The 26,822-nt window shown below is 35.6% G+C and overlaps 2 protein-coding genes and 1 pseudogene across 6 annotated transcripts; all 3 read left to right on the top strand.

Moving 5' to 3' along the window:
* Positions 1-212: 212 nt before the first annotated feature.
* LOC111305146 (receptor-like cytosolic serine/threonine-protein kinase RBK2) lies at positions 213-3,387 on the top strand. 4 transcript variants are annotated; one of them, XM_022902389.2, is made up of 8 exons: positions 213-338; positions 917-1,334; positions 1,431-1,682; positions 1,787-1,941; positions 2,143-2,222; positions 2,310-2,445; positions 2,585-2,734; positions 2,823-3,387. In XM_022902389.2, the coding sequence occupies exons 2-8, from the start codon at positions 968-970 to the stop codon at positions 2,949-2,951; spliced, it is 1,269 nt and encodes a 422-aa protein (XP_022758124.2). In that variant the 5' UTR covers positions 213-338; positions 917-967; the 3' UTR covers positions 2,952-3,387. The 4 variants fall into 4 exon arrangements, with proteins under 4 accessions (XP_022758124.2, XP_022758120.2, XP_022758122.2 ...); XM_022902385.2 differs by having other exon boundaries at positions 847-1,334; XM_022902387.2 differs by having other exon boundaries at positions 812-1,334.
* Positions 3,388-4,442: 1,055 nt separating this feature from the next.
* LOC111305135 (autophagy-related protein 18g-like) lies at positions 4,443-11,530 on the top strand. Of its 2 annotated transcripts, XM_022902368.2 has the most exons (10): positions 4,443-4,982; positions 6,051-6,515; positions 6,928-7,365; positions 7,814-8,059; positions 8,159-8,995; positions 9,078-9,235; positions 10,136-10,269; positions 10,366-10,605; positions 10,726-10,962; positions 11,050-11,530. In XM_022902368.2, exons 1-9 carry the CDS (start codon positions 4,809-4,811, stop codon positions 10,944-10,946), a joined length of 2,913 nt encoding a protein of 970 aa, XP_022758103.2. In that variant the 5' UTR covers positions 4,443-4,808; the 3' UTR covers positions 10,947-10,962; positions 11,050-11,530. The 2 variants fall into 2 exon arrangements, with proteins under 2 accessions (XP_022758103.2, XP_022758102.2); XM_022902367.2 differs by having other exon boundaries at positions 10,366-10,962.
* A 2,274-nt stretch (positions 11,531-13,804) lies between these two features.
* On the top strand, positions 13,805-25,832 carry LOC111305144 (bifunctional 3-dehydroquinate dehydratase/shikimate dehydrogenase, chloroplastic-like; annotated as a pseudogene).
* Positions 25,833-26,822: the final 990 nt, after the last annotated feature.

Raw genomic sequence — 26,822 nt, 5'->3', positions numbered from 1 at the left:
AAGTACGGATAAGAATCTTAAACCTCCTCATCTTTAATTTCCATTCTATTTTATTTCTCTTTAATAATATTAATTAATAAATAAATCATTTAAGCAGTAATAGTATTTACTTTTGAAATAAAAAACATATTTATTGAGGAAGCAATCATTAAAAACAATATTGTTGAAGAAGCAAGTGATCATAAAAGCTTAGAGTAACTGCAAAATTACGTGCCTCTCTTCTTTCTCCGTCACCCTACCCCTTTTGTTTCCGTATCCTCTGTTGTTGTTTTTCTGTTGTTTGCTCTTTGTCTAACAACATCTGAATATTTCTGAAGAGTTTCGGCTTCTCCTTAATGGTATGTCCATTGTCTTAGCTTATTGTTCTCTATTTTCTGTCTTTTCTTAGTATTCTGTCCCTTTTTTTTTTCTTCTTTGTTGCTTAGTTGGATGAATTTTGCATTATATTTTATCATAAACCTTTTTTCACGTCTTTGTTTTCTGTCTTGGCTTCCCCTCTGTATTAGTTTCTCTTTGTTGGGTTGCTTTCTTTTCAACATAAAACCCATTGTTTTTTAATATATATATATATATATATAGAGAGAGAGAGAGAGAGAGAGAGAGAGAGAGAGAGAGAGAGAGAGTAGGAAGCGTGCTGTTTCCATTTATATTTGTTCTATTCTGTTTACCAAGTTTGTTTTGCTACGTCAAAATTCTAACCTTTTGTAAGAATCCATCCTTTATCTTTGCACTCAAGTTGGTTTTTATTTGTTGTTCATCCTATTTTTTTTCTTTCGAATATGCCGCATGTTTTAATCTCTGCCCATTTTAGGTGATTCTTAGCTTTCTGTGATTGTATTTGCGCAGAAACCAAAACGATTTTGCAAGTTAACGGGTGAAATCAATTCACTCTGTTCTTTCCCCTGTCTCTTTTCAGTGAAGCTGCAAAATGGATTTTAGTTTTGGTTTCTATCCATGATCTTTAGATATGGATAAGAAGGCTGATACATGTTCTCCTAATGGAGTTCTCGAGGATTTCTTTAAGAGTGAAGAGTTTGAAAGGAGTTATTCTTCTAAAGCACCCAGTACAGACTCAGCAAATGAGCAAAACTCAAAGCAAGGTTTTCGATGGAGTGGATTTGCGCAATTATTTAGAAGTAGATCGAAGAAATCATTAGCCAATTTGCAGTCTCTTGGGTCATTTAGACTCTCGTTAAGGAAGAGTAGTAGTATGAGAGAAAATGTTGCTGTTGCACCTGATTTTCTCGGCAATAGCAATTCGTATAATCTTAAGTCTCCAAGGAGGGTTTTCACTTTTTCCGAGCTTCAAATTGCCACCAAAAACTTCAGCAATGGTTAGTATTTTCTAGAATGCTACAGATTGATCTTTTCTTCTGCTTGCAAATTGATTATGGCATGACTTAGTAAGATGTTGATTTACATTTGTGCAGAAAATCTTATTGGAAAGGGTGGTTATGCTGAAGTTTATAAGGGGAGTTTACCAAATGGGCAGCTTGTTGCAATCAAACGGCTAACAAAAGGCACACCTGATGAGATTATCGGGGATTTCTTGTCTGAACTAGGGATTATGGCTCATGTGAACCATCCCAACACTGCTAAGTTAATTGGCTATGGAATTGAAGGTGGAATGCATCTTGTCCTTGAGTTGTCTCCGAATGGGAGCTTAGCTTCTCTTCTTTATGGTTAGTTCATGATTTCTGGAAATGCTTGATTATGAACATTGAACAACCATTTTTTATAATTACCAGAATCCCAATCTAAATAACATATGTATTAATTCGTACAGGTTCAAAGGACAAACTGATATGGGGTATCAGGTTTAAGATTGCTCTAGGAACAGCTGAAGGTTTAAGATATCTTCATGAGGGTTGTAAGAGGAGAATCATCCACAGAGATATCAAGGCTGCAAATATTTTGCTTACAAAGGACTTTGAGCCTCAGGTACCATTCAAACCAGATTCTGAAATTAGATAATCTGCTTTACCATTAAGTTCTATTTGTAATATTTACATTAGTAACAAAAGGCAACAAATTTGGTGACAGATTAGAGGAAAGTTGAAAAAAAATGTATATTTCTTCTTTTTTCTTTAACACGAAATTTGGTTTGCTTTCTTCTTCAATTAGTAATTACTTTTTGTTCAGATTTGTGACTTCGGGCTTGCAAAATGGCTACCAGAACACTGGACTCACCACACTATTTCCAAGTTTGAAGGCACATTTGGGTTTGTATACCTAATACTACCCTTCTTAGCAGTTATCAATTAGAGATTCTATAATTAAATTATTTGCCTTATTGCTTACTTTTGCAGCTACCTCGCTCCTGAGTACTTAATGCATGGCATAGTCGATGAAAAAACTGATGTTTTTGCATTTGGTGTACTGTTGCTTGAACTAGTCACTGGTCGCAGAGCTTTGGATTACTCTCAGCAGAGCCTTGTATTGTGGGTACGCTTCTCTTTTGTTTTCTACTCACTAAAACACAACATTATACTCAAGGACTCCCTTGTACGCACATACATTTAAGGAAAATGCCGGCAAAGTAAGTAGATGGTAATCGAGGATTTGAAATTTTATGCTTTTCTAGGCAAAACCTTTGCTAAAGAAGAACGACATTAGAGAGCTGATTGATCCTGCCCTTGGGGAAGATTACATTTCTCGACAAATGAACCTTGTCCTCTTGGCTGCTTCTTTGTGCATACATCAGTCTTCAATACGACGCCCTCAAATGAGTCAGGTATGTTGAGAAGTTCACAATCAGTTTGATATAGCAGCTTTGATAACTTTATTCAATTTTAACAGTTGCTTTTCATTATGTCATGCAGGTTGTACAGCTCCTCAATGGCAACCCCAATTGCTTAAAGAGCATGAGAAAATGTCGGATCCCGTTCTTCAGAAAAGCTTTCCATGAAGAGATTTTCAATGCAGAAGATCTAAGTTGTGCCCAGAGTTAGAGGATCTCGAATGGAACAGACAGGTTGCACAGGAATTCTAGTGTAAACTACTATCATCTACCTCTTTTGCCAATACCCTTTAGGAAGATGAAGGTTTGTGATCAATGGGGCTTCAATTTTGTTGCTAGCAGAAACAAGTTACATGCAAAAGGAGTAAGTTCAAGGGGACAAAAGGATTGATGTTGTTTCACGTACGTAAAAGGGAATTTTAAAAAGAACAGAACAGGCGTGGAAGGAATTCGGAGGGGCAAAAGTAAAGAATGCCGGTGTTTTGGGACTTGGAAGACAGTGCATGTACGTAAGAGAATCCTAGGGAGCAAAAGTAAAAGAATATCCCATGGTTTAGTCAATTTTGTAGGATAGATATATGAAAGAGCCGTTGTCTTTTTCTTTTAAAGTAAGTTATGAAAAAGTCCTTACAAGAATCCTGAATCAATAGATTCGTTACCTCTGCTTCAGTTGCTGATCATTGGTCAGGGCTTAAATCATCATAAAACAACAAAACGTTCATTTTATTTATCACGTTACGTTAGGTTTGGGTATATAAATGAAGCTAATCCTGAAGATTAGATTGGTTACTAAAAACTAAATTACTTTCTAGATTAGATCATATTTCTACATAAAACCATGTCTTTAAGTTCAACCATTTTCAGCTAACATAGCAATTAAATAAATAGAATAATAAAAAACTTCGAAATTGTTGATCTGTGTTTTGTCTTTTTCATTGTGTTGGACCAAGTCCAAAGTAGAATTAGTTGGAATTTACCAATTTGCATCATGTTTCTCAAGGTGTTTGCGGTAGACAAACTAATTGTCATGATTTGTTTATTTTTGACCCAACCCTGGCGGCACGCAAACCTAATAGCCGCCGTAATCCGCCTATCCATCCCTCCTTATCCTCATTATGATCTTATCATCGTATCATTCACAGGTAAGAAATTTTTTTTTTTCATTAGTTTCGCAAACTATTATAAATAAACAGCCAAACGGCCGCTTTTATAAAGATATAAATGCATGGGGCAGGTTCTACTGTCCATCAAGAACAAATTCCACGACGAATGAAATCGTTTGTACATAAAAACTTTTTTATTTTCATTTTGTAGTTTCATAGCCCAATCCAAATCAGCCTAGGCCAGGCCCTACTCCTTCAAGCCCAATGCGAAGACGAAAACTTACCCAAACAACAGTAAAACAACGCAATGCAACTGACATCACGGCACAAAAGCTCCACTGTTACCGCAAATCCAAAATTTAACCTCCAATTTCCTCCTTAATCTCAGGCATTTTTAACTTCAAAAAAATTAAAAAAAAAATTTACTACTTCCTTTTGCTTACACCTCAAACCATGGGCGGAGTCGTCTAACACCAACACGAAAATACAGGTAGAGTGAGAGAAAGTTTGGGGAGAAAGCGAAAGAAAGCGAGAGAAAAGGAGACTTCAGAGAAACAATTAAAATATATAAATAAATAAATAAAATTATGTGGAAGAGTAAAGATAAAAAAAAGAAGGAAAGCAAATTAGATAAATAGAGTATAGAGTCGAGAGGAAAGAGGAAAGAGGCTCTTTCCTTAAGTCAAGCCTTAAGCAAGCTAAAGTGGGCTAAATTGGAAAGGTTTTTTTAGTTTTGGTTTGTTGTGAGTGTTTTTAAGTAGCGATCGGAGAATCGGATGTTATATCCGATCGTCGGCGATCGGAGATGCTACTTGCCTGTGGTGATGGCTGTGAATGCGGAGGTAGGCCATTGTGATGGTTTTGGGGGTGGTGGTGGCGGCAGTGGCGGAGGAGGAGGAGGAGAAGAAGTTGGCTGTGGTGGTTGAGAGTAGTAGAACAAGTAGGAGTGTTTTTACAGTTGGAGGATGAGGAAAGGAAAAGGAAGGAACAATGGCTTGTTGCCAAATTCGTTGAGGATAATATCGTCTTGTTTAAAGACTGTTTCCTCGAATGCTAGTAACGTCGCTTCCACGGTTCGCTCCGCTGGTGCTTCCGTTGCTGCTTCCATTTCCACTTCTTCTGAAGATCATAAGGATCAGGTTTACATTCAATTTCAGACTCAAACATTTACATTTGTTTTTAATTTTAATTTGCTTGGTACTTGAAAACTTTTAGGTTATTTTAGTAGAGTAGTCTAGTGTATGTATAGAGTGAGCGGCGATTTAGAGCTTAATTGCACTAAATATCTTCTTTTTTTTTTTTTTTGGGTACAAAGGAGGCCACATCTGGGGATAGAGGAATGGGTTGCATTTGCTAGGATTTGAACTCAATATATCTTGTCTTGGTACTTAAATTAAGTAAGCTTAATTTTTAGAGTGCCTAAACTCTATTAGGTTAACTTATTTATGTTTCATTAATGCTATTACAATTTACAAGTATATGAAAACCATAATTAAAGAAAAATATATGAATTCTTTTGGCCTAAAAGTTCTTGCCCCAAATTTTATTATTATCAAATAGTGAGAGAAGACTTGGTCGGGATATGTTGCTGAGAAACATTTGGATATGCTAAATATTAAACAATTCGGATTTGGAGTCAAGCTAATCTGCTCTAACTATGTTTGTTAGCCCAAACCTTATATCTTTACTAACCTTAAAGCATTGATTATATTGATGTTGCTTTTACTTTGCATAATTTTCGTGGGGTGTTAGTTTGGAAGATCTTAAAGTTAAGACACCCATGCACCTCCTTCTTGTGAAATAAATTAGTGTAGATTGCTATGATGATATGTCACACCTGGAGAATTGATATCATAGAACTCACGTATGAATTTTCCTTTCACAATGTCTCATGTCTGGACTTTTGTGCTTTGTGAAGCATGAATATTTCTTCAGAAATTTTGTTAACAACACTGAACATGGAATGTGATAGGTTCCTTCGTGGAATGGTGCTTATTAGGTTTAAGCTTTAAATCGTTGATAAATAGTATTTACACAATGTTTCTTTGATCTGCTGTCCTTGCCTTAGTATAAATTGGGCAAATTCTAATTCAATGTCGTGATTCTGTTGATTTTTTTGGGGTGTTTCAGAATGCTTCTTAATGCATTTCTTCCTATTTTGAAACATGTTTGCTTAGGTGTGTTTCCGTAATTTGTTCTGTGAACAGGTAACATGGGCTGGCTTTGACAGGTTGGAACTCGGTCCATATCTCTTCAAGCATGTCCTCTTACTTGGTTACCAGAATGGATTTCAAGTCCTTGATGTGGAGGATGCCTCTAATTACAGTGAACTGGTTTCAAAGCGTGATGGTCCAGTTTCATTCTTACAGATGCAGCCTTGCCCTCTGAGTTCAGATGGACAAGAAGGGTTCAGGGCATCACATCCTATGCTATTGGTTGTTGCTGGTGATGACAGCAATAGTTCAAGCTTGGGTCAGAATGCTGGCCATTTGGCTGGGGTGGTTCGAGATTGCCGTATGGAGTCACAGTCAGGGAACTCTGTCAACTCGCCTACAGCAGTTCGATTTTACTCTCTTCGGTCTCACTGTTATGTGCATGTTTTGAGATTTCGGTCATCCGTGTGCATGATTAGATGCAGTTCCCGGATTGTAGCTGTAGGTCTTGCAACACAGGTAAGTGCTGGCTGATATAAATGGTACATTAATGTGCAAACATATGAAAATTCATTTTTCTTGTGGCTTTTGAAGTGCAGATTAAAGTACTCAGTGTTGATACTGCTTTATTCTATGATAAAGACTTATCAGTAGCATAAGTTTTTTCTTCTAATTTATATCTCTTTTCTTTCTAAGTTTTGTTGTAGTTGTGGTTATGGATGATCTCAGTCTGTAAGTGGTCTTAGTTTCATGTATTGCTTTAACTAGTGCTGCAAGTAATCTTTCACTCCAAAGGCAGTATGTTGATTCATCATCTTGATGTATACCAATCAAAGACAACGCAATTGTATGAAGATTGTGTACTCCCCTTTGTCTAAGTTTATTTATGGTGCTACAAATCTCATAATTAACTCTTCTTGTTTGGTTGCAGATATATTGTTTTGATGCCCTCACTCTCGAGAATAAGTTTAGTGTTCTCACCTATCCTGTTCCCCAGTTGGCGGGACAAGGGGCTGTCGGGGTTAATGTCGGCTATGGTCCAATGGCTGTGGGTCCAAGGTGGTTAGCATATGCTTCCAATAATCCACTTTTGTCTAACACTGGCCGCTTAAGCCCACAAAACCTTACCCCTTCTCCTGGTGTCAGTCCATCAACATCCCCTGGTGGAAGTAGTTTGGTTGCTCGTTATGCAATGGAGTCTAGTAAGCATTTGGCAACTGGGCTAATCAACTTGGGGGATATGGGATATCGGACCTTATCCAAGTGTTGTCAAGAGCTACTTCCTGATGGGTCAAATTCTCCTGTGTCACAAAATTCAGTTTGGAAAGTCGGAAGGCTAGCAGGAACTGATATGGACAATGCAGGAATGGTTAGTTTTATGCTTTTGTGTAGAGTAAATGTCTTTTATTTTGATTAAAATTTTTTTTTCTTTTTGTCTATATTTCAGGATAAAAATTTATATTTTTTAAAATTGAGGTTGTATGTGTTATTTTTTGATAATGTTCTGAAGAACGGGTGTTTGCAGCATAATAATATGAGGAGGTGTACTTCCCAACTATTCCAAAACTCATTTAAATATTCCAATTAGATTCCTCTAATGCTTTTATTTATAAGCAGACGAGCAGGATAAATAATTTAATTTCAATCAACTCTTAAACAAATGTTATGATCTCTGAACAAATAGAATTTAATTTAATTTAATGAAGGTATGGACTCTGTGCAAAGAGAACGAGATGATCTTTTTTTTTTTTTTCCAATCTTGTTTCGGAATATCCTAATAACTAACACTTCTTAGGGTTTAAATATTGATTTTGTAGGTTGTCGTAAAGGATTTTGTTTCTCGAGATGTTATATCACAATTTAAAGCCCATACGAGCCCCATCTCTGCATTGAATTTTGACCCTAGTGGGACCCTTCTGGTTACTGCATCAGTATATGGAAATAACATAAACATCTTCAGGATTATGCCATCATATGTGCGCTCTGGGTCAGGTGTTCAAAGTTATGACTCGACCTCTTCTCATGTGCATCTTTACAAGCTACATCGCGGAATAACATCAGCTGTTAGTATAATTTTAGTTTCAAGATATATCTTAATTTTCTATTTTCTTCTTACAGATTGGATATATATATTATTGTATTTTTACATGTTAATTTGACAGATGATTCAAGATATTTGCTTTAGTCACTATAGTCAGTGGGTTGCGATTGTTTCATCCAAGGGAACTTGCCATATTTTTGTCTTATCCCCTTTTGGAGGTGATGCAGGATTTCAAACACATAGTTCTCAGGGTGAAGAGCCTTCCCTATTTCCAGTTTTATCCCTGCCATGGTGGTCTACCTCATCTTGTGTCATTAATCAGCAATCTTTCCCACCTCCACTACCCGTTGCCCTTTCTGTTGTCAGCAGGATAAAATACAGTAGTTTTGGATGGCTTAATACGGTAAGTAATGCTGCTGCTTCTGCAACAGGAAAGGTTTTTGTGCCATCCGGTGCTGTTGCTGCTGTTTTTCATAATTCTATATCACTCAGTCCTCAGCACGTTGAACCAAGAACAAATTCCTTGGAACATCTTCTAGTTTATACTCCATCAGGTCATGTAGTTCAACATGAGCTTCTGCCATCAATTGGGGCAGATTCAGGTGCTAATAATTCAAGATTTCAGACAGGTTCATATACACAAGTACAAGAGGATGACTTGAGGGTGAAAGTTGAACCTGTTCAGTGGTGGGATGTATGTAGGAGGTCAGATTGGCCAGAAAGAGAGGAATGTACTTCTCAGGCTACCCTCGAGAGACAAGATGTTGCTGAAGTTCTTCAAACTAAATCAGATTGTGAGGGATACAGAATTGATTTTCCGGAAATTAATGATAGTGTCAGTGGAGAAAAGACTTCAAAACTTTTTCCTACAAAGCCCCATGAGAGCTTCCACTGGTACCTCTCTAATGCAGAGGTGCAAGCAAACTCCTGGAGGTTACCAATATGGCAAAAGTCTAAGGTATAGTTCATGTTCTTAAAGTTCTCTTACTCATAATTTTGTGCCATAGCTCAGTTGAGATTTATTTTTCTTATGATTACAGATTTCTTTCTACATGATGGATTGTCCAAGAGCAAATAGTTGTAAAGGTGGTGAGTTTGAAATTGAGCAGGTCCCAGTTCATGAAGTTGAAATCAAACGCAAGGAATTATTACCCGTTTTTGATCATTTCCATCATATGAAATCAAGCTGGAATGACAGGTGATCACTCTTTCATTCTTACTTTTTTTGCAGCTTTTCTACCTATATTTTGAACTATGGAATTTGATGTTGATATCTGTCTTTGCTTGAAATTTCTGGTTGTTATTGATTGGGCCTGGTGAAATGTTTTATTCTGGCTGATAATTCATGGAAAATGCCCCTGAAATGGGTTGATGTTGCTGAATTTGTCTGGAAGTTTCTCATTCTCATAGCACATGAGGCTTTTTTTTTTTTTTTTGCCACAAAGCACATGTGAAGCTTAGTTCGCACAAAGAATGTGTTTAGGTCTAACTTTTATTGTTCTTTATTGTTGCTGATGTTTTCTTTATAGTGTAGTCTTAATAACCATCCAAGGATTTAATAAGATTTTCGCGGTTTGCCACAAATTTAATTAAGAGTGTTTCTGTGGGTGGGTGTGTGTGTGGTCTTCTAAACAAACAATAGAGTTCCCCAATGATTTTATGGTCTTGATTTCTCACCATTGGCACTTGAAAACAGAAGATATAAGAAAACATGGCCTCTTTCTCCCTCAATTATAATGCACTCGCATAAACTAATCAGGAGGGAAAGGGTGTGTTTGGCTGTGGTTGAAGAAAGGTAGTTTGTTCAATGAATACAGAATATGCTAACATCGTGGAAAATTTTCTTGTATAAAATGTTGGACATAAACATGTATTTGATTGCAAAAAAAAAAAAATGTTTCTGGTAAAATTTTCTGTTAATTTTAAGGATTTAAGTGCCATACTTGTAGGAATTCTATGTTTCCAACAAGTTTCATATGCGTATATGTCAGGGTGAAGTGAAGAATCCCTGCAACACAAATGTGTGTTCATGTGCATGTTTGTTTACTACGGTTGTGTTTAAAATCTACTTAGCACCAGCCTTGGTTGTTCCATATAGGTGTTTTGCTGCGGGAAAATATCCTCTGTCCTTGTCTCCAGATCCTCATCAAGGTGAATATAGAGCCTCACAAGAGACTATTATCTGTCATTCAATGCCAGCGTCACTTAGCTCCACTGAAAGTTCTGAAGGAGGTAAGCCTATGTGATTGCTGGAAAGCAGTTTTTGTTTTGTTTTCAAAATGTCTTGCCTATAAAATTTCATCATTTGATGATTGCAATTCCTGTTAGGTTCATCAAGGAGACTGGAGAATCTACTTGATTTGGATCAAATTAACTGTGAGAAGTCTTATACACCCATTTACCAGTGTCTGAATGAAATTTGCCTGGGAAAAAGTGGGAATGGCATCATTGAGCCATTGGTGCTGAATCAGGAGTCTTTGACCATTGTATCTTCTGCATTTGAGCAGTCAGAGAATATATATTTCGATACTGGTCACTCTGCGACAAACGGTTTTTCCTCTTTAGAGAGTAAGTTGCCTCCGTTAAGAAGTAAGGCTGAAGGAACACCAGCTATCAATGCTGTTGGTATTGGTGATGCCTCAATGTTGCATGTAGACCATTATGATGCATCTACAAACATTCTTGCAGATGGGTCGTCATTTTCTACGCAACAGAATCAGGTTGATTTTGAGCATTTCCGGGAAGGGCAATATGAAATCTTACAGCACAATGAATGCGGCAATTTGACTGAACTTGGGAATGATGATGTTGATGGCAGCAGCAACCACTGTGGTAAGGAAAAGCTACAGGAGGATGGGGAAAATGATGAAATGCTTGGTGGCATATTTGTGTTCTCTGAAGAAGGTTGAAACTTGAAGCTATACGGTACCATTTCCTCGCTAACAATGTCATTTTTCTACCTTTCTAAAATTAATTCACATGGCTTTACATTGGTTGGATTTCTTTTGGCAGGTTGAGCTGGATTCATCACTCATGGTATTTGTTCAAGCTGCAATACAAAGCTCGGTTCAAAGTTATCTAGACAGTTAGCGAAGGTATCTTTTTGGTATCCAAATTGCATTTCAGGTTGTAAATAAGAGGACGTACTGATGGTATGGTATTGTTTCCGAGTAATGCTCAAGAGTGTTGCAAGAGCATGCTTCATCTCTCCCCATCTCTTTTGTATATTTTATAGATGGCAATTCGTAAAAAAATCATGGAGAGTTTTGGATTTAGGACAAGGGTTTAACTCAAATCAAAACTCTTGGTGGTGCTACATTTGGGTTCACATTCCTTGTCTTGATGATATCAAACTTTTTCTGTACAGAAATTGTGTGAAGTTCATGTCCCAAGCTGTATAACAATATTGTTTTTCTGGTGATGACAAAAAAAAAAAAAAAGAAGAAAAATCAAATGAAAGGAGGAAAAAATTAAATGACTTTCTGTTTATAAATTCTTCACCCTCTCCTTGTTCTTTGGCTATGCAATGAAAAAAAAAAAAAAAGAACCATGTAGGATAACACATGCTTGATAATAATATTTCTAATATGATTAATATGAATGAGAAGATAAAAGTATTTATAACTCATATTAGTTACTAATACATAAAGATTGTAAATGATTTTAAAATATGGTAAGATAAAATATCAAAACAAGATAAATATTTTTTAAAAAATTAAAAATCATTTAAATGAAAAAAAAAATTGTTCCACACAAATAAGTTTTTAGGTCATAAAATCAAAGGCAGAGATGTTACATTCATTTTGTAATAATTTTAAAAATTTTATATATTTTTAATAAATATATTTTAATACAATAATAAGTAATAATTTTAAATCTATTGCTTTTAATTTTTAATGCTCTATAAAACACATTTTCTTTTTGTAACATGTAATTTTAAATTTTAAAACAAACAGACAAAAGTTAAGTGAAGCGGGCTTGAATTACAACAAATGTTTTCGTTTTTAGAGAATCCCAGCTTGAAACCATGCAGTTCAGAGAAGATTAACTCGTGCTGAAGAGGCCATTGCTGGACTTAAAAGAATCAGAGACTGGACTTCACCGCAAGGTAGATATTAATTCTTGAATGCTGTACCCTGGAATCTGTGTATTTGTCTATATGTATAACATGTCCATTGAGCTTGACAGTCTTTACAGGAACTAATTGACTTGTCACAGAAACATTACACTGAAGTTGCTCTTTCAAAACTTGTAATGCTGAGTGTTATTTCCTCATTGTAGTAATTCCTGATTCTAGCTAGTACTTACTATGCATTTATTAACAGGTTGCAGATTTGGTTCTTTGGAACTCTCACCATTTGATGGGGGGACTCTTAACTGATTTCATGCATACAAATACTACAGGTTCTTTGGGACATGTTGTAAGTGCCATACACTGGTATCTTTTGATTCTTAGATGCTTGCCTTGTACAACATCTTTATCTAGCTTGAAAAGGAATGCTTTAACGTTATTTCTTATTGTTGCCAAAGCTCTGCCAGTTTTCTACTCTCTATTTGTAACGAGTTCACTAATTTTATTAGTTTTCTGAGCAGGTTTAACGTGTATGTATTTGCTATAAACGTATAATATATTCACAGACTTTGCATCGTAGAGAATGTGAATTGACTACTCTGAACTTGGGTAATTGACAAACAAATATTAACTGTTCTGTCAGTAAATCGTAAGCTCTTATGGTATATACATTTATTGACATGGTCCCCCCCCCCCCCCGGTAGGCTAGCTACAGTCACAATCACTGTACGATGAACAAGTGGTCAAGTTCCTACGATACAGACCATACATTGAGAGAATTTAAGACCAAATGACAAAATTCAAGAAAACACCCATATTTTAATCTCTCGATGGAACCGGTCATATTGATAGATTTTGATACTTGATTTTGAAAGTCAATTAAAATTACATATATTTCATTGGTTATATTATTTGAATTCGAGAATAAATATTAAATATAGATACTTATTCAATTAAGATATACTTAATTTTTTTAAAAAATTTTTCATATATTTAAATTATTTAATTTCAAATTTACGTATACCACACAGGCATACACACATAATATATATATATATATATAAATTCAAACAATTAATATAATTTATTTAAAATTTTATCAAATATAACAAAATTAAAATAGTCTCAAAAATGTAAATAGGTAAGTGTAGTAAATTAGAAAGAAAAATAATACGTTTGGTAAAAAACTTTAAATCATGTTGAAAAAGTTATAAAATTAATTTTTTTTTTTTAACTTACATGAATGTAATTTATATATTTATGATAAATTTATCGCGTTTCATTTACCAAAATGGGCCTTCAGAGATTATCAGCCCCAGAATCGTTGGAGTGATGAGCTAATGAGATTGTTGGAACAAGACAAACATGTCTGTTCCAGAGTAAAGCTTGTATCTTCTTAACAATACGCATGGCACCAGAAGGACACAAAATCAAATCGAATTGGTGTTAACAAGCGAAGCAGGATCATGTTAGACACACTCTTTCAGTTTTTTTTCCTTTTGGTTTCTCTTCTTTTCCCCCAAACACTGTTTGCCAAAAAAACATCTTTTTTTTTTTTTAATTTCTAGTTTGATTTTTCGGATAGCCTCATAAATAATTGCTAAATAACAGTTATCCGTCTCCGCTATCTTAGACAAACTTTATTTTACGGACATGACATGTTGACATCAATGTCTTATAATTTAGGCAGTGTACTCTTGTACAAACACTACAAAGTAAAATTTCAAGGCTCAAAAGCTACCAAGTTTAACCATCCTTTTCTTTTCTTCTCTTCCCAAATCCAATTTCTTCTCTCATGGCTGTCAAGAACAATGTCCTAGTCTGCACGCCATTGGAATGTGAGACCTTGGAAGAAATGATGGCTTCCATGGAAAAGGCAAAGGAAGAAGGTGCAGATCTTGTGGAACTTTGCATTGCGTCCATGGCGTGCTCTCATATTTCTGATGTTGACAAACTTATTAAGCAAAGAACTCTTCCTGCTATAGTCTCCTTCAGGTAAATCCCCTCTATACCTGTCCAATACAATCCCTCTTGATCACCATTTCTCCATGGATGAAGTTTGTAACTTCATTACCACACCTAAAAATAAATAAATAAATAAATAAAACCACAATGATATATTTTTGGACGATGATGTCCCTCTTTGCTCCTACATATATGCAACTATTTTACCAAATCTTTCCCTTTTCCCTGGAAATACGTTTTGTTTTTATGTACTGTCAATATTTTACTCAACATACTCATTGTTAGGGTTTTGTTAAAAAAAAAGAAAAAGAAAAAGAAAAGAAAGGGTGATTTTCTAAATTTGGTAGTACTCTCTATTAGTATTATTGTTTTCTTTTTCTTTTACTCAAAGCCATTACTAATAAGTCAAGGGTATTAACTTAGGCTTGGTTTAATGCTACTATGTCACCTCTGATAAGGTGCAGTTAGTAATAAAAAGCCATAAAAATTACATTTGAAATTCAATTGTCTAGACAATGAGATTACTTCTATAACATTGAACCCCCATTTTTCCATTGGAGTTTTGAGGTTCGGTGAAAATTTATTTTCACCGCAGCTATATTTTCTAATATTACCTACTTTTTTAATCCTTAGTATATTGTGCACTAATTTTTTTTTTTTTTCATTTTTATTTAAAAATTTTTATTAAGTTAATATAATAAAAAAATTTATTTATAATAAATTAATAAATAAATATTTTCATAATTAAATAATTAATTAAAATAAATAACTATATAAATAATAAAGTAGATACATATTATTATATTCAAATTTTAAACAAGTTTATTACATTAAAATTTTAATTTAATGTCTTTAATGTTTATTTTTTTAATATCAATTATTTTACTGCTATCATTATTTTTACATCCAAACATATATTTTACTATTAATTTTAATTTTAATATTACAACTATTAATTTCACATTCACCATTATTTTTTATTTCACCATAATCATTCTCATCACTCGTTTAAATAGGTTACAACATAAAAAATTCTCTTCCTTTTTATCTTTATCTTCGTAAACAAAAATCAATATGAATTTTATTTAAAAAAATCAATATGAATTCTTTTTATTCTTTACCAAAAAAGAGTACCACGCAAATTTTGAAATCTTTATTATATTAAGCTTATCTTTATCAATTGAGTTAAAATGACATAATTTCTTTGATAAAATTATTTTATTAATATTTAAAAAGATTAAAATTTTTTATCTAAATTTTCACGAGATGGAGACTTGATCATTAATATTTATAATATTTTTATTTTTATTTTTAGATTTCGGTTTTCTTTAGTAAAAAAATTAAAATTTCATATGAACCGAAAGGTGAGAGAGAAAGCAAATTAAGGAGCCCCACACGTCCAAAATTAATTGAATGACTACAATCAAGAGGGAGTATTCATAGTACAACATTAAATTACCACGTGCAGGTAAGTTTGCAACCATTTTGTCTTATGTTGATGATATTGTCACACCTCGCGTGAGCTCCATCAAGGCCAAGGTCCAAGCACCAACATTAGAAAGCTAGACGCTTGCTCAAGCATTAGGTCGAGAAAATAAGTCCCTACAACAATTTCTTGCTACTGAGCTTAAAGATCTTGTGAGATAAGCTTCTAGAAAGCCTCGGAATGGTGGTACGGGCATTTCATATGTGAAGACTCTAGATAAACTTAGGTCCCAGCCAATGGTGAAGGCATAGAACATTCTGAAAGTGTTAGATGCGCAAATAAGCAAAAGTATTATAGCACTCAAACAAGAAAGCCTCTAGAAGGCCTTGGGCATGGACACTCTGCAAGGAAGCCTAGAATCTTCTAGACCCAGTGCATCATAGAGTACTTGAAACCAATTCCCTTCTAGAGACTTTCCAATCGACCTTATATGTAGTTAGGGATTTTGGAACCCTTTAGAATGTATATAAGAGCCACACTTGGCTCTTTAGTGACCACATAAGTCATAGAAGCTTATGTATAAATAGGGGTGCTCTTTCTTTTTAGGAATATCTATGAAAGCTAGTGAATTTGAAAACCACCCAAACTACTTAAACATAATTATACAAAAGCCACATTTTTCTAGCAATAAAGGATCTTGTATTCTTTCACCAAGTAGCTTTTTAGTGTGCACACCCATTTAACTCTATTAGAGGCTGACTTAGGCATACTTGAACGGTAGTTTACCTCTTAAGGCGTATGATTGCTAGGCTTAAAACTGAAGCTTGTGACAGTTGATATCAGAACACGGTTAGTGTGTGTCTGATCCAAGACAATGTCTACTTCAGAGGTAAGCCACTAGTACGCTGAGGGGCAAGAGTCTCGCGAGACACGCACTACTGGAAAGAGCAAGAAAGGTGACATGATGTTGGCCTTTGATGCTCGATTGGCCAAGGTGGAGTTGGCCATTGCTGAAATGCAAGACAAATATGAAGACCAAATGAAAAAATTGCTCTAAAAAAAAAAGGAGATCACAAAAAAGTTAAAGCAAACTCTTTTGGAAATATCGAAAGCTTTACCCATAAGAACTCCGCCCTAGAGGCCTTGGTGGAGGCCATGAGAGAGGAGATGAAGCAGCTTAAAAGGAGGTTTTCTGCGTGTGAGTCAGCTGTAGGGGGAGGTATACTTGCAATAACTTTTAGGACAAGGGTGAAGGTTCCCAAGCTAAAGGAGTTCAAGGGAACATAGTCTGTAAAAGATGTAGATAACTTTTTATAAGGCATGGAATAATATTTCCATGTAATGGGCATCAAAGAGGATGCTACTAAGGTAAGCACCACCTTTATGTATCTTGTAGATATTGCTTTCCTATGGTGGCATCGCAGGTTTGAAGAGGCTAAGCATGGTGGTGCTGTCATTGAAACATAGAAAGAGTTCCAAAGGGAGTTTAGGCAGTAATTTTACCTATAATACACCGTGGAAAATGCATGCACCAAGCTACGATGACTCACCTAATGTGAAGAGGTGCAGGAATATGTTCGAGAGTTTTTCGAACTCATGCTCTAAATTCCCAAACTTAGGGAGGACAAGGCACTTTTCACATTCATGGATGGGCTTAAGCCATAGGCTAAGCAAGAGCTAAGGAGAATTGATGTTCAAGACTTCACCCGAACCATGACCGCCACTAAATCTTTAATGAAATTAAAAAAAAAAAGACAAGTTTAAGTCTTTCAAGCCCAAGGGCAAGGGCAAAGGTAGGGGACATAAGGACAAGAGTAATGATGGCAATGCCTCAACACATAAATAAAAGTCCACTAAGGAGGGGGATAAAAATAAAGCTAAATGGCTAGAGACCAAACCCATGACCTATTTCCTATGTGACAGTCCACATCGAGCCAAAGACTATCCCAATAGAGCCAAGCTTATGACCATTGTTAAGGGGTATAAAGAGCAACCCAAAAAAGAAGGAATGAAGCTTGGTTCAATCATTTTAAGTTCTATCTTAGCAAAGAAGAGGCGTAAGAGAAAAAGGCTTATATTTTTTGAGGTCTCAGTTATAGGTAAGCACTTGAACGCTCTAGTAAACATAGGTGCATCAGACCTTTTTATGTTTGAAGGAGTGGCCAAGAGACTAGGGCTCAAGGTTGAGAAAAAAACTGGATGGATTAAGACTGTCAACTCCAAAAAAGTTTCGATTATAGGCATGGCACAAAGAGTCGAGTTACAGCTTGAAGTGTGGAAAAACAAGAAATCCATCGAGGTAATCCCTCTCGATGACTATGATTTTGTTATTAGTTTAACTTTCCTTAATAAGAATCAATGCACTTCTTGTTCCCTTTGTCAACTGCATTTGTATCTTGGATCGATGGTGTCAATGTATAGTCTTGGTGAAACATAAGTAAGAGACTAGAACCAAGGCATTATCTGCTATCCAGCTCACTGAGGGTGTATGAAAAGAAGAGCCCACCTTCTTAGTGGCACTAAAAAAGGATAAGCTTTAAAGGCCAAATGACAACACCCCTTTAGAGGTGTTAGAGGTGTTGACATCCTTCAAGTATGTCATGCCCTAGAATTACCTAAGAGACTACCACTCAAGAGGGAGGTAGACCACAATATTGAGCTGTGCTTGACGTCAAGCCACCAGCCAGAGCCTCGTATAAAATGTCACTCCTAGAGCTACAGGAACAAATGAGATAACTTAAAAAGTTTCTAGATGCGGGGTTCATCAGACCCTCTAAAGCTTCATATGGTGTATCAGTTCTATTTCAGTGAAAGCATGATGGATCCCTACGGATGTGCATCGACTATCAGGCATTAAACAAACTTACAGTGAAGAACAAGTATCTCATTCCCCTTATCACTGACTTGTTCAATCAGTTGAAAGGAGCACGGTGGTTCACCAAGCTAGATCTAAGATTGGGATACTATTAAGTAAAGATAACCGAAAGGGTTGAGCCAAAGATGGCATGTGTGACTTGCTATAGGGCGTACGAGTTCCTAGTCATGCCTTTCGACTTTACGAATATACCCATGACATTTTATACCTTAATGAATAAGGTACTATAACCTTTCATTGACCAATTTATTATAGTATACCTTGATGATATTGTTGTCTATAACCGTACACTTGAAGAGTATATGGATCGCTTGCGACAAGTATTCTAAGTATTAAAGGAGAATGAACTATACGTAAAAAAAGAGAAATGTTCATTCGCCTAGCATGATATCTCATTCTTAGGCTATATTATAGGGAATGGTCAAATCCGGATGAATGGTGACAAGGTCTGGGCCATCCAAGAGTGCAAGCTGCCAACCAAGGTTATAGAGTTACAATCATTCTTTGGCATGGCGAGCTATTATCGACACTTTATAAAGGGGTACTTGGCCATTACAACACATTTGATTGATATATTCAAGAAGGGATGAGTTTAGGAGTAGAGTCCCAAGAACCAAGAGGCCTTTGATCGTCCGAAGCAAGTTGTCATCAAAGGGCTAGTCCTAGCTCTTCCTGACTACACCAAGCCATTTGATGTACACACTAATGCATTTGACTTTACTATTGGTGGTGTGTTAATGCAGGACCAACACCTCATTGCTTTTGAGAACAAAAAGCTCAATGATACTAAGCGTTGATATACGATAAAAAAAAAAAGATGGCTATTATGGTGCAGTGCTTGCATACATGAAGGCATTAGTTGTTGGAAAGTAAGTTTGTGGTTATGACCTACAATGTAGTGACTAGCTACTTTCAAAGTTAGAAAAAGCTTACTCTCAAACAAGCACGTTAGTAAGACTTTCTAGCTAAATTTGATTTTTCTATGGAATATAAGTTAAGAAGGGCCAACATTATGGTTGATGCACTTAGCCGCAAAGTCGAATTAGCAGTTATTAGTAAGCCAAAAGGTTTTTTGGTGGCATGTATCAAAGAAGGGCTGACCCAAGACTCCACAACTAAAACCTTGACTGAGTATGCAAAACAAGGAAAAACTAGACGATTTTGGCTTGAAGATGATCTACTCTACACCAAGGAGAACCAACTCTTTGTCTCAAAGTTTGGCAAGCTACAAAAAAAAGTCATGAAAGAGTGTCATGACTCACAATGGGTAGGCTAAGTGTGCATCATACTTTAATCTTTGTTGAGAATTGATATTATTGGCCTAGGATGAGAGATGATGTAGAGGCTTATGTCAAAACTTGTCTTGTGTGCCAACAAGACAAGATAAAAGCAAAATCACCAGTTGACCTTTTAGAACCATTGTTGGTTCTTGAACGCCCATGAAAGAGTATCTCTATGGATTTCAAAGTCGATCTACCTAAGGTGGATGGGTATGGCAGTATCTTTATAGTGGTAGACTGGTTTTTCAAGTATGAAACATTCATTCCGACGACTAAGGAATGTCCAACAGAGGAAACGACCTGATTGTTCCTCGAGAATGTGGTTAAATACAAGGGTATTCCTCAATCCATCATCTGTGATTGAGATAGGTGATTTACGAGTAAGTTTTGGAGTGAACTATTTAATTTTTTAGGATCGGATTTGAGGTTCTCCACTACTGTATACCTTTAAACGGATGGGCAAATCGAGAGGGTGAATACCTTATTAGAGGTATATCTCCAACACTATGTTAATACCTTACAATGAGACTAACCTAAGCTGTTGGATGTAGCTCAGTTCTCATACAACCTTAGCGAAGCAAGGCTACAAATCAAAGTCCTTTTGAGATTATGACCAAGCACCAGTAATGTACACCTAGTGCTATTACCTCAGGGTACACGAGACTGAATCCAACAGCCTACAAATTTGCCAAGGCATGGCAAAAATAAACTGATTTAACTCGAGTGTGTCTATACAATGTAGCAAAATGATTAAAGAAATAGGTAATCAAAACCGACGGGATGTACAGTATCAAGTAGAGGACTTAATACTAGTCAAGCTACATCTGGTGCTATGGAATCCAAGGATGCACAAGAGGCTTACTCATAGGTACGAAGGTCTTTTTAGAGTTTTAAAGCAAGTAGACAAGGTTGCATACAAGCTTAAGCTTCCCACAAAGCTCAAGATACATCCGATCTTTCATGTAAGTATGCTCAAACCTTACCATGAAGACTTAGATGATCTCACTCGAGGCCAATCGAAAAGAGCACCAGTGGGCATTAAGCCCTCATATGATAAGGAGATTGAGTGCATCCTAGTCGACCACGTGGTGTAACAGAAGTAGCACGTGCCTTAGGCATGAGTACTTATAAAATAAAAAGGTCAATCGGATAGTGAGATAAGTTGGGAGCTAGTTGAGGCATTGTGGCAATTTCAAGACTAGACGATAGGTTCCGCGAAGCAGACGTGATGAGGGCATCGACGAAACATGTGAGGATGAATGTCACACCCTACGTGAGTTCCATCAAGGCTAAAACTTGAGCACCAACACTAGAAAGTCAGACCCTTGCTCAAGCACCGAGCCAAGAAAACAAGTCCCTGCAACAGTTGTCCTCTGCTGAGCGTAAGGACCTTAGCTTCTAGAAAGCCCCAAAATGGTGGTGCGGGCATTCCATATGTTAAGGCTTTAGATAAACCTAGGTCCAGGCCAATGGTGCAGGCATAGAATCTTTTGGAAGTTCCAGATGTGCAAATGGACAAAAGCACTGTAGCGCCCAGACAATGAAGCTTCTAGAAGGCCCTGAGCATGGGCACTCTATAAGGAAGCCTGGAACCTTTTAGACTTAATGCACCATAGAGTGTCTAAAACCAGTTCCCTTCTAGAGACTCCCCAACTGACCTTGTATGTGATTAGGGACCTTGAAACCTTTTAAAATGTATATAAGAGCCACACACTTGGCTTCCTAATGACCACATAAGCCATGGGGGCTTATGTATAAATAGGGGTGCCCCATCCCCTTAAGAATATATTGTAAGCCACCCAAGCTACTTAAACACAATTGTACAAAAGTCATATTTTTTCAATAATAAAGAATCTTATATTCTTTCACCAAGTGCCTTTTTAGTGTGCACACCCACTCAACTCTGTTAGAGGTTGACTTACGCATACTTGAATGGCAATTTTTGGTCTAAGGTCGCACGATTACTAGGATTAAATGAAAAAAAAAAAAGTTTGATTTCTTCTAACTCATGAAAAAAGCAAATTTATTTTATTATCTTTTTAGATCCTATTTGTTGCATAAAATTATACATACAAAACTAAATTGATCAATAATCACATTATTTATATATTAATAAAATATTAAACTCTTTAATAATTAAAATTCAAATTTTACACCCTCAAACAAAAAATTTTTGAGAATATATGTGATGAGAGAGATATTTACAACACCACTATTCGCAAGTAAGAGAATATAGGTAATCAATGTGGACGAGAGTCGGAAGTTTGGTGGTATATTTTGTTAAAGGAGCACGTGAAGTTCTGATGGACTGATTAAGATGCATGCAGGCAGGAGCGAGGCAGTGGAATAGTTATGGTTGTCCCCCCAAAGGGAAGTGGGTGTGGGTGGAGAGTCGAGACTTTCTTATCAGTTATCAGCGACCAGTCCAGTAAATACTCTGAAGAATTAATACCCTCTTGTCTCTCAGGATGTTGCCAACGTTAGAAGGACAGTAGGACTTTGAAACCTCAAATTCGATAGAGAAAGAGTCCAACCCCAAGAGGCGTCCCAGTACATTAACTTTTGTTGTTCTTTCCAAGGACAGATTCAAAATCCTACATTCAGCCCAATTACAACCTATAATCCGATATTAATTCTCCAAATTTATTTTTTTTATGAAAGCCCACGCCTTATCACTACAAAAGGAATTCAGTATTTTGATTAACAACATAGAGTATTAGTATTTTTCAAGTTGAATTATACCCGAAAGTTAACAATCTAAAGAGTCAAATAATTATTTGATGCAGGTTCCTGTTGATTTTTCCATATAGAAACTGAAATATAATTTAGTATCCATGCAAATTTAATGGTTAAAATAGTCCTATGCAAGGCATTGAACATTGACGAATGCAAATTTTGCCATTTTAATTACAGGCTCAAATCATCCCGGACCTTGAGCAATGGAGGTTGCTATAATACTTGCTTGAAAGTTTTGAAAAGGGCGTTAGAGCTAGATGTTGAATTCGTCGAAATGGACTATGAGGTACTCATAAAATTCATTTTCATATTGGTTGTTTTGCTGCTCAGGTAAAGGCTGCATTAGAGTATTTTTTTTTTCCTCAGTATAGATAACATTGTTTCTTCTGTCCCCATTTAATCTCAATAACGTCAGATACTTTTTGCATTTTGTAATCAGCAGACATCAAGGCTTTAGGCAATTGGAATTATGCATACATGTTCTAGTTGAACAAGAAAGTATTAATTCGATGCAATTTACTGGCTGAATTGAAATTTTTCTAGGTAGCCTCCGATGCCAATATGACTGAGTACTTGTACAACCGTTCGAATAGCAGAATAATCGTATCCAGCTATGTGAATGGTTGGAAACCTTCAACAGAGAAGCTTGCTGATTTAATTGCACGTATGCAGGCCACTGGGGCTGATGTGATCAAACTTGATATCTGTGTTGATTATATCACAGATCTAGCACCAGTTTTTACAATTCTCACCCACTCTCAGGTGCTTTCTTCAGAGAAAAGCATTAAATTGCAATATGGTTTGCTAGAATAAGAAATTTCTCTCTTGAATGGAGTATAAAATCTATGTATCTTTTTGTCAGGTGCAATTAATTGCTATGGCAGCTGGCAGCAGAGATCTGATAAGCCAACTGTTGGGACCAAAATTTGGTGGTTTTTTAGTATATGGATCTCTTGGAGGAAAATCAATCCCCGGATTGCCCTCTCTTCTCAGCCTTAGACAAGTTTACAAAATAGAATATATGAATGCCGATACAAAAGTTTTCGGTCTCATTTCGAATCCAGTTGCTCATAGTAAAGGCCCTATTCTTCACAATCCCACCTTCAGATATACGGGATATAATGGAATTTATGTTCCTATGCTTGTTGATGATATTAAGGAATTCTTTGAAACCTATACAGGCTCTGACTTTGCAGGTTTCAGGTATATACAAATATAACCATTCCAAGGGAAAGATGAAATATCACATTTTTCCAAAATAATTGTTTGCCATTTAACTTATGTTTCCCTTTCATTCTTTCTTTTGGGAAGTTCAGATACTTTCTATAAGACTAATATCTGGTTGCTGTTAGGTATTTGGTCTTTAAATGAACCAAACATAGAGACTCTGCTCTTCTGAATTTGGATATAAGGCTTGGTGAAGTTGGAATAGTACTGCTAAGCACAGTCCTTATTATATATCCTATGATTAGCGTTAGCACAACTCTGTATGATATAAACAACATTTTCTAAACCATGGTTTTTGTCCTTCGTGATTCTTGAACTTTGCAGTGTTGGAATTCCACATAAGGAAGCAGCAGTCACATGCTGTGATGAGGTCCATCCGCTGGCAAAGGTCTGAAGACATTACATTTTTGTATTGGCTTTAGATTTTTGGTAAATGAATCAGTAAAAATTCACCTTTGTGTAGGATCATGAATATGCAAGTGATCAGGTCTTGGCTGTAGTAGCTCTAACTGGATTAGTTCTTTGGACCAAACTCTAGTGAAAAAATTTGATCTTGGGTTAGGTTTGGTGTTGTTTTCAGGCATCCACCGCTGTCTACCCTTGCCATCAAGCCCTGCCCTTGACACAAGGGAGGGTGATAAAATTTTGTACTAAACCTGTAATGAAGATCCAAATATTTATAACTAAGTGAAGGGAGAGGTGAAGTTAATAAACAGGCTATTGCCTTTATGCCAATTCCCAATGGAGATGCATCCAATGAATAACATGTAGGAACTTCAGTTTATTGGAGATATATTAGTTAAAATTCTATATTGATTTTGCTGTTTTATATATATATATATATATATCTATAAAAGCTTCTGACCACCATGCATGTGACATTCTTTGTCAATCATATATATATATATATATATATATATATATATATATATAAAAGCTTCTGACCACCATGCATGTGACATTCTTTGTCAATCAGTCCATAGGAGCAGTAAACACTATAGTAAGGAGGCCCATGGATGGGAAGCTGATTGGTTATAACACAGATTGTGAAGCTTCTATCTCTGCTATAGAGGATGCACTAAGAGGTAATATATTTTCTTTGCTCTTTGAAGATTGGCTCCTGAGCTTCGGGGATAGTCAATCAGTGAGAATTTTGGAACATTTAGTTTGTTTCTATAAATATTATTCTATAGTGAATAGTTTAAGTCGCACATTAAAGAAAATGTAAAAGTTTCAAAAACTACGAATTTATGGGAGTTTGGTTCTAGCATTCGGTGAAAATCTACTTAAAATGATAAACATTGCTTATTCCTTGGCATGAACAGGAAGGCAGGTTAGCAAAAATGGAGTGCCACATAGTGCTTCTCCTATTGCGGGAAGAACATTTGTATTGATTGGAGCAGGAGGAGCAGGAAGAGCACTAGCTTTTGGTGCCAAACTTAAGGGGGCCCGGATTGTCATTTTCAACCGCAATTATAGTAAAGATTATGTTACCATAACAGTCTTCCCTTCATGCTATTCCTTTGTGTCTTCGATTGTCATCTTGATATCCTTTTAATGACTCTTTTCTTTCCCTACCAGAGAGAGCAAAAGCCCTCGCCAAAGCGGTTTCTGGGGAACATTGCCATATGAATTTTTAGAAAAATTCTGCCCGGAGAAGGGCATGATCCTTGCAAATGCTTCTGCTATTGGAATGGAACCAAATTCACATCAAAGCCCAGTTCCAAAGGTGCCTTTCTCTCTCTCTCTCTCTCTCTCTCTCTCTCTCTCTCTCTCTCTCTCATATTATACAAGTCAAATCCATTCATTAGTAAATCCTTCACATTTTCATGCCTGTTCAGGAGGCTTTGAGAGCATATGAACTAGTTTTTGATGCGGTTTACACTCCTAGAAACACACGTCTCTTGAAGGAGGCTGCAGAGGTTGGAGCCATTGTAGTGAGTGGAGTGGAGATGTTTGCCAGGCAGGCTCTAGGTCAATTCAGGCTGTTCACCGGTGGCTTGGGTAGTGTTCTTCTTCATAATCCGATTCATTACATAGCTCTAGAACAATGAATATTACATTTTTCTACCAGTTATCCAATCTCATGTCAGAAAACCAGAGATGATTTTGGTTAAAATTTCCTAAAATAGCAGAACTGATTTGTTTTTAACCTTGTGATTCTTTGCAGCTCCTGAAGACTTCATGCGCAAACTTGTAATGGAACAATTCTAATCACAGCAATATAAAGCCCAAAATAGCAGTATCTCTGGGATGTTTTTGTTGAAAATCTCTGGAGGTCAATGTGCTGTTGGATTTTATGGTGGGGGCCATTAACAAAGAAGACGGAAAAGAGATCTCTTTCTATTGTCACCAAAATGCCCCATCGATTGAACCAATCCCTTTGCTTTTATCAACGATCAGGACCGATCCAGAATTTATGATTGGCGGGGTAAATATTTTATATTAACTTAAAATTTTTTTTAAATACAAATCAATATATAATAAAATTACAAATAAAACCAAAATATAGAACATATCTTTTGTACACGAATAAATTTTGTCATAAAAATAATGTTTGTATATAAATTTAATTATATAATTCTTAATGTATACAGTCTAATCACTATTTAGATAGATTAATTTTCAATATAAAAACACATATTTTAATTTAATAAAATTTTTAAAAATAGATAAAATATGTGAAAGAATAATATAAAAATTAACATATATAGTTTTATGATTCACTTCTAATATGTCTAATTTTATAATTTACTTCAAATAAATAAACATATTTTGTTTTTTATTCATTATAATTTGAAGAACAAAAATATCTCCTTTCTTACATACAATGAAAAAAAATAAAGATATAAATCTCAATAATTTTTTAATTACTTCATATTTTATATGTTTTATTTTTGTATTAAAAAAATGGTTAAAATCATTTAATTAGTACAATCGGTAGGCTTCACTATCTTTATACAATCACCTCACATCAATTTAAATAAATTATTAAGAGAAATTTAAAATTTAATAATCTCAAACTCTCTAAAAGTAATTTATTTTTTTTACAAACTTATATATATATATATATTATAATGAAATTGTTTAGTACCCAAAAGATCAATGTTCAATACTAAATAAATAATAAAATATTTTTTGTTAGGGGTAAATTTTATAAAAATATTTTTAATGGGGGCAATATTTAAAATTTTTAAAATTTTT

The sequence above is a fragment of the Durio zibethinus genome, chromosome 21, assembly GCF_047325235.1.
Source record: "Durio zibethinus cultivar Kanyao isolate XHJ-2024 chromosome 21, ASM4732523v1, whole genome shotgun sequence".
Lineage (NCBI taxonomy): Eukaryota > Viridiplantae > Streptophyta > Magnoliopsida > Malvales > Malvaceae > Durio > Durio zibethinus.
This window is presented reverse-complemented; position numbering and strand designations above follow the sequence as displayed.